The sequence below is a fragment of the Myotis davidii genome, unplaced genomic scaffold, assembly GCF_000327345.1.
Source record: "Myotis davidii unplaced genomic scaffold, ASM32734v1 scaffold358, whole genome shotgun sequence".
In the NCBI taxonomy this organism is placed as follows: Eukaryota; Metazoa; Chordata; class Mammalia; order Chiroptera; family Vespertilionidae; genus Myotis; species Myotis davidii.
Genome location: NW_006290768.1, coordinates 787,800 through 795,241, shown reverse-complemented (window position 1 = coordinate 795,241; position 7,442 = coordinate 787,800). Strand labels below are relative to the sequence as shown.

Below are 7,442 nucleotides of genomic sequence, written 5' to 3'. Positions count from 1 at the left end.
CGTGGTGAGGCCGGAGTCTGATCCAGGCAGCGTGGCTCCAGAGCCCATGCTCTGACTGCTGGGACGGCCGGTGGAGGCCTTGGCTCTGCTGGACGGCGCCTCCCCTCATCTGTTCATTGGGGTCGGAGCTTCTGCCCCAGCTGCATGGGTGCTGGGCCCGTGCTGGGCTCTGCTGACCCCAGACTCACCTCTGTTTCAGCTTCATGACATCCTCGATGTTGGGAAGGGATTTTGTCCATGGCAGGTTTCCGTAGAGCCACTTCAGCAAACAGTAACCCAGGGCCTGGAGGTCGCTGCGGCGGGAGGGCCCTGGGCAGGGAGGGAAAGGGGAGGCAGCTCAGGCTGGATGCTCCCCTTTCCTTTCTCCCTCTCACTGACTCAACCATGTATTCACACACCCAACCACCCAAACATAGGGGCTGTCTGTTCACCCACTCTTCCTTCTTCCACTCACGTTATTGAGCCTCTGTTACTCTCACTCACGCTCTCACCATCCCTTCATCCCGCACTCATGAGCTCACTCCCCATCTACTCTCTTTTGTTCATGCACCCATGCATTCAATGAGCCCGCAGAGCCCCGTGCGCCAGGCCCCATCCAATTTCTCAAATTCAAGATGAGAGTTTGGTTGGGTCCCATCCTTTAGTCTAGTGGGCAATGGCTATATCGTGGGATGACCTGAGCTACAGAAGACACAACAGGGCATGAGGGAGCCCAGGAGGGTGGACACTGAACACCACCTCAGTGGGGGAGGGAAGACCATTGGGTTTTATTTTTCTTACACAGCCTAATGTCACGATTTAGACAATTCGTGTAAGCACTCCACGCACACAGAGCTGACTGTGCCAGGCCTTCCTGGGTGAGCTCAGAGCCCCGTCTGGGGGAGGACGCAGGCCGGCCCACCGATGGCCATGGTATCACGGAATCCGGGAAAGAGGTGCTGAGACCTCCTCCCGGAATCTGCCCTGGGCTCTCTGCTCACTCTGAACACTTCCCGTGGGTAACCTCATTCCTCTCCCAGGGCTCCCGCTGACAACTCCTGAGATCCTGTCGCCATCTGAGTCTCTGTCCACAGTTCGGTCCTGCGTTTCCGAGACAGAGAGCCAACTGCTTGCTCAGCAGCTCTCCTGGAGGACTCTGGGGCAACTCTCGTGTTCCAAGTCCACACCAGATCCTGAATGGACACCTCACGACCTGCCAGGCTTCCTCGTGCCCAGAAGCCCTCTGTCCTTGGTGCTGAACCACTACCCATAACCTCCTAATGCTTGGGGGACACCATTCTTCTTCTCTTTTTAATCTTTATTGTTGAAAGTGTTACAGATGTCCCCTCCCGCCCACTGACCCCACCCATTCTTCATTCTGAATCCCTGTCATGGCTCCCGTAGGTGACCCCAGTGTCTGCTCATCTGCTGTCTGTGGCTGTGAAAACCTAGAACTGCTCTCGTATGAAAAACACGTCTCCACAGCCCTAAACCCTTTCTCTGGCCGCTTACCGCATCCCTTGTGCAGGTCCATGCTAATGAACTCCAGGTCCCCCTCATGTGGGCTCCGGCTGCCTTCCTTGTAGGCCACGTGCTCGCCGCCTGGGGAGTAGCGGAAGGCAAAGGCATAGCCTGCCAGGGTCACCTGTGTGGGCGAGGGGAGAAGCCATACAGTTTGGAGGTTGGGAGCGCGGACTCTGGAATTAGACATTTCAATCGTGGGTGTAATCGGAAACCACCACATGCCCGACAAAGGAGTGTGAAGCGAAAAGAACCCAAACCAACTATTCCTGTTGCAACATAGCCCCCTAAACCCACTGCCCAGAGTAACCACTAATCAGTTTCTTGTTTCAAATCATTTTTTTGTTTTGTTTGCTTTTTGTTAATCCTCACCTGAGGATATTTTTTTCCATTGATTTTTAGAGAGAGAATGGAAGGGAAGGGCGGAGAGAGAGAGAGAGAGAGAAACATCGATGTGAGAGAAACATATCAATTGGTTGCCCCCTGCAAGTGCCCTGACTGGGGCTGGGCATGGAACCTGCAAGCCAGGTATGTGCCCTTGACTGGGAATGGAACCTGTGAACCTTTGGTGTGTGCCCCAATGCTCCAACCACTGAGCAACACTGGCCAAGGCTCAGACAGTTTTCATCAAGTAACTGGTAAACACATGTGGACGGGGCAGGGCCCTGGCTTTCCGCAGGGGGATGACGCTATGCCTCTTGTTGGGTATCCAGCTTTTCGCACGTTCACAGTGGTTCAGGGCATGACCCCTGGGGCCAGACAGATAATCCAGATGCCAGCTTGGCCCTCGGTGGCTGCAGGGCCTGGGAAAGTTACGTAACTTCCTGTGCTTTGATGTCTCCATTTGTAAAATGAAGACAACGACAGTCTCTGGCTTGCAGGGTTGTCACGGGCTTCACCGAGTTGAAAACAAAACGTGAAGTGCTGATCAGCCAGCACACAGCCAGCCCATCTGCGTTTAACGGCTCACTGTATTCTGCCCTTTGGACAGCGGACAACTGCTGGTCTGGCGACAAGAGAGAGAGAGCTACGTTCTTTTCTTCTGGTCACAGTTGGTGATATTTAATTTTAAGTGTCAACCTCCCTGGGCCACAGGGAGCTCAGATAGTTGCCCAACATTATAATGAGTGTGTCTGTGTCTGGATAAGATTAACGTTTAAATCACAGTCTAGGTAAAGCAGACTGCTCTCCCCAACGTGGGTGGGCCTCACCCCACTCAGTTGAAGGCCTGAACAGAACAGAAAGGCCGAGTGAGGGAACTCTTCCTGCGTAACTGCGAGAGCTGGAGCACTGGTCTTCTCCGGCCTTGGACTTGAGGGAAACACGGACTCTTCTTGGGACTGAGCCTGCCAGCCTTTCCGACAGGAACTCGCACAGTCGACTCTCCTGGCTTCCAGGCCTTGGGCTGGGACGAGAACGACACCACCAGCGCCTCCTGGGCTTCAGCCCGCCAACTGCAGACGGTGAGATTCTCGTCTCCATAACGGCGTGAGCCAACTCCTTGTAGCGAGTCTCTTTCCGTGCATTCTGTTGGTTCCGTTTCTCTGGAGAGCGCTAATACAGTTCTGGGATTTTCCTCTGGGATCATCTCTCTCCCACCCTCAGTAACTGGAGTGAGGCCCACCTCACCTATTTCCACTGGGTTGCCAAGCTGAGGGGATTTCAGCCTGATTTGCTGGTGGTGATTTTGTCATCATGAGGGAAGAATCTGCCTGACAATGACCAATGCACAAACAAGAAGAACCCAGAGATAGCAAAGCCAGTTTCCCAAGGACAGGGCGTGCGTGCCTAGATGCAGCCATGCCTGAAACCAGTGAAGTCCTCAATTTTTCCTTTCCCTGGACCAATATATTGCACCTCTCCCTTTTTAAAAAAATAATTTTTAATTGATTTCAGAGAGGAAGGGAGAGGGAGAGAGAGAGATAGAAACATCAGTGATGAGAGAGAATCATTGAATGGCTGCCTCCTGCATGCCCCCAACCAGGGGCCCCCAACCAGGGATGGAACCTGCAACCCGGGAATGTGCCCTTGACCAGAATCGAACCTGGGATCCTTTAGTCCACAAGCCAATGCTCTATCCACTGAGCCAAACCAGCTAGGGCTCATCTCTTCTTATTTATTCAGGCGAGCTCTTTACATATGATGGATAGCAATTCTTTGTTTGCCATAAGCATTGTAAATAAATGGAAGTTTTGAGACAGATGAGACCCTGAGCCCACAGAGTCCCCAGGGTGGGGAGGGCCTGGCTATTACCTGGCTCGGGTTCTGTGGATTCACAAAGATGTTCTTAGCTGTCACATTTCCATGAACATACTCATTCTCATGGAGGAACTCCAGGGCATCCAGCTGGGGAAGAAGAGCAAAGTGATCTCCCTGAGCAGCACTACGAACACAACGAGGCTCTGACGCAAGCCCGGGGCATGAATCCCCTCTGTGAGACCCGCGGTGCTCCGGCCTGCTTGTGCCGGGGGTTGTGGGCAGGTGTAAGCTGACTGATTCTGGGGAAGCATTAGGAAGTCCACTGACAGCACACCTAAGCAGGTCTTCTAATTAGGCTAACATCTGGTTCTCTATGTATCTCTTGCATCTGTTTCTTAGTTGATTGCAAACTCAGGCGAGAGAAGATGGTTACTTATTGTTTCCTACAAACACACACACACACACACACACACACACCAAACCCAATGCCCATGTATATTAAAGAGTTCTTCTCATTTCTCCTAGAAAGCAGAAATACATTTAGTTAAGCAATTGCTATTTTTCTCTCTCACTCCAACGTCTCCGCTGAGCTCCAGGTTCACGGTGTTACTTACATCACGATGACATCCCACTCCCCGCTTGACTCCAAGGCTTAACTGTGCACCAAGTTCTGCTTGTCGTACAAACTCTCTATCCCCATAGCCTGGCCCCTCTCCTCAGGCCTCGTCCTGTCTCACGTGGCCTCCAGCACCCATCCAGTCCCTCCCCACAAGGCCCACAGGGTCCTTCTGCATCCAGAGCTGACCTTGCCCCTCCCTTGCTCCCACTCCCCCCATGGCTCCCCAGTGCCCTCAGGACAGAGTCCCAGCTCCTCAGCTTGGTAATTCAAAGCCCTGAGTGATCCGGTCACTGCCAACCTCTCCACACCAATCTCTTACCTTTCCCCCTCCGAACGTGACACTGCAGGCTGAGCACCAAGACCTCTGGAACTCAGCTAGTATGTTCCTCCCGTGCTACTTTCATCCCTCCCCCAATTTAAATTGGGTCCTCTTATTCGCCATCATAGCAGGGGGACATTTCTGTCCAGAGAACTTGTCACAATTTGTGCAACTGTTTAATACAATCCTCTCTGACGAGACCTAAAAAAACATGTCTGTGCTGCTCCCTGCTGTACTCCCAGCCCCTGGGACAGTGTCTGATACCCAGCAGAGACCTCATAAATATTTAAGGAAAGGGTGGATGAAGGAAGGAATGAATGAACCAATGCCGTATGCTCTCTCCCCCACACAAGCCTTTGCTCAAGCTGTCCCCTTGGCCTGGAATATCCTCACGCATCTCCACTCCCACTCCATGCAGGCCCCTGGCCATTTCCCACTCTTGGCTTAGAAAGGACCTCCATCCTGGAGCCCAAACGAACCCCTCACCTTGAGGCTGGGGCCCCCTGAACGCCCTGGTGCTGATGCTTATCCCTCTGGTCTAACGGCCTGGGGTTCCCCTGTCAGTCAGTGTGCCCGTCCTCAGTGTCCAGCAGAGGGCGGCCGGGCTAACGTGTCAGAGAACAGCCTGACCACCAGCAGCGGTGGCCACCCCGGGGTACGTACCAGCCGGCAGGCCACCTGGAACACGCACTGCGTGGGCATCGTGTGCTTCGGGTTGTCATCCAGCACCGACTGGAGGCTCCTCCCCAGCATGGGGAGCACCAAGAACCTGGAAGACACGACGTCCCAGGTGGAGAGATGACCGGGGAGTGAGCAGAACAAAGGACACAGGAAGGGTGCGGGGTGGCCATGAGGTCCTGGTCCCAGGCACGATTAAGGGTTCTGATTGATGGGGGATCCGCCAGGCTCAAAGCAGGAGAAAGGAAGGAAGCAACTAACTGGCCAATGGCTCCAGGGCCCCAGCCACGTCCCAGCACAGGACAGGGAGAGAAAGGAAGGGGCCAGTGGGCGGGCGGCAAGTTAGGCGACTCACCTGTACCTGTCCTGGTGAATGCCAAAACCAACACAGGTGGGGATGGCCAGTAAGGGGGTTGAGGACAGCTTCTTCCACTTGTTCACTATGGGAGGCAGGGACCTGAGAGGTTAGAGCCCTCTAGTCCCAGGCCCTTGGGGACAACAGTCCATTCTCAGACCAGAAGCAGCGTGTGCCTGTGCCCAGGCCAGGCCCTGAGTCTCCTGGTGGGAGACGCCACCTCTGTGGATGGGTAACAATGGGGGTGCTGACAGGGTGGGCCTGGTGACCCCTGAATGTCATCTATGTCTGCAGGTGACAAGGCGTAAACATGGGGGAAGGAATATACAAATCTGGAGTGAGTGGGAGGAATAAGAACGGGAGAACTTCTGAATTCACAGGAAAGGAACCTGGGCGATGGGAGATTATTTGAAGTCTCCGATACGGGTCAGGAAATGCCTAAACTGGTCATGGTGCCACTAGATGTTGGCCCATCTTCTAGGACCTCCTTTGGATGGTACAGAGGCAGCAGAGTGCTGATAACAGTTTGATGGCTGGCTGTCCAGGGGAAAAGAGCCCTGGTTTGTACTGTTGGCCAATTTCTATGGTGTAAATACTCCCACCACGGTCACAGAACGTGGAGATGGGAAGGGATTCCTAGCAGCACACAGTTATGTGCTGGTCTCACATCCAGGTACAAGGATATAAACAACCTCAAGGGTGTAGATTACAGAAATGCAGACAAATAATTGTGAAGTGATGAGTTTTGAGTATTTATTACCCTTCTTCTTAATTTAATTTATTGTATTGTTAGTTGATGTGATTAATTTTAAAAAGGGCTATGTTTAACAACTGGCTTGAACTAATTTTGAAATTTTAACACTCAGCTCTCAAGAGCTGGCATGAGCTGGCCTCCACCCATGTTGTCTGCCCTGTGAGGCCTGAGGACTGAGGGGTGACAGGGCCTTCCGTTTAAGCCCCACCCTCCCCACACCTTCAGGGAGAAGCCAGGTGTTCCAACCAAGCTGGTACCTCCAGGTCCGCCCCTTGCCCACTCCCTGCAGCGTACCTTGCGAAAGCTTGGCGGCCCGCAGGAAGAAGTTCTGCTCATTGAACAAGCGCCCGTCCTTGGCATCCTAGTAGGGCGCAGGGGAGGAGGCTGTCACCCTGGAACCTCTTAGACAAGGGGTCCCAGGTCACCACTGCTGGCCAAGTGTTACCCAAGGGTAATGGCAGCAACAACTCAGGTTCCCGGCAAGTCCCCAGGGTGCCACACGAGGACCTGAATCGGAGACTTCAGGTGACCGCCCATCGCCCAGGTTCCTTTCCTTTCTTTTATGATGGGACCTGCAAGTTTTCCCCAGACATGGCCTTCCGCTGGAGACTAGATTCCCGAGCCTCCGCTGAAGTGAGGAAGGACCACAGAGCAAGTTCTGGCCAACGGGGAGGTGAGCAAAAGCGATGTGGGCAGCTCCCGGGCTATGCCCTCAATGGGCTGGGCAGGCTCTCTCCTTCCTCTCTGTCCCTGTGGCTGGAATGCATACGGACAGCGGGAGCGGGAGCAGCCATTTCAGCCCACAGATGGAGGTTATGGGCTGAGGATGCTGGAGCAACAAGAGAGAAGGAAACTGGGCCCCTTGGTTATGGAACCGTCATATCAGCCCTGGACCACTGTCCCAGACTTCTAAGTGAAAGAGAATAAAATAGTACGTTTGCTAAGACCACTGTTAATACTGGGTCATTTTCCCCCAGCAGTAAAACCAAATATATTGTTTACATACAACACACACAAC

At 53.5% G+C, this 7,442-nt stretch overlaps 1 protein-coding gene across 3 annotated transcripts in view; it reads right to left on the bottom strand.

Annotated features, from left to right (window-relative positions):
• Positions 1-7,442, bottom strand: part of VRK3 (vaccinia related kinase 3) — a 36,653-nt gene that overhangs the window by 8,438 nt on the left and 20,773 nt on the right. For 2 of the 3 annotated variants that reach the window (XM_006763862.2, XM_006763859.2), the window contains exons 6-11: positions 6,719-6,785; positions 5,671-5,755; positions 5,301-5,406; positions 3,754-3,846; positions 1,492-1,624; positions 189-309 (exon numbers count right to left, since the gene is read on the bottom strand). In XM_006763862.2, the coding sequence (XP_006763925.1) occupies positions 189-309; positions 1,492-1,624; positions 3,754-3,846; positions 5,301-5,406; positions 5,671-5,755; positions 6,719-6,785 (605 nt within the window). The remainder of the gene's footprint in view (positions 1-188; positions 310-1,491; positions 1,625-3,753; positions 3,847-5,300; positions 5,407-5,670; positions 5,756-6,718; positions 6,786-7,442) is intronic. The other variant, XM_006763861.2, reaches the window with a different exon arrangement.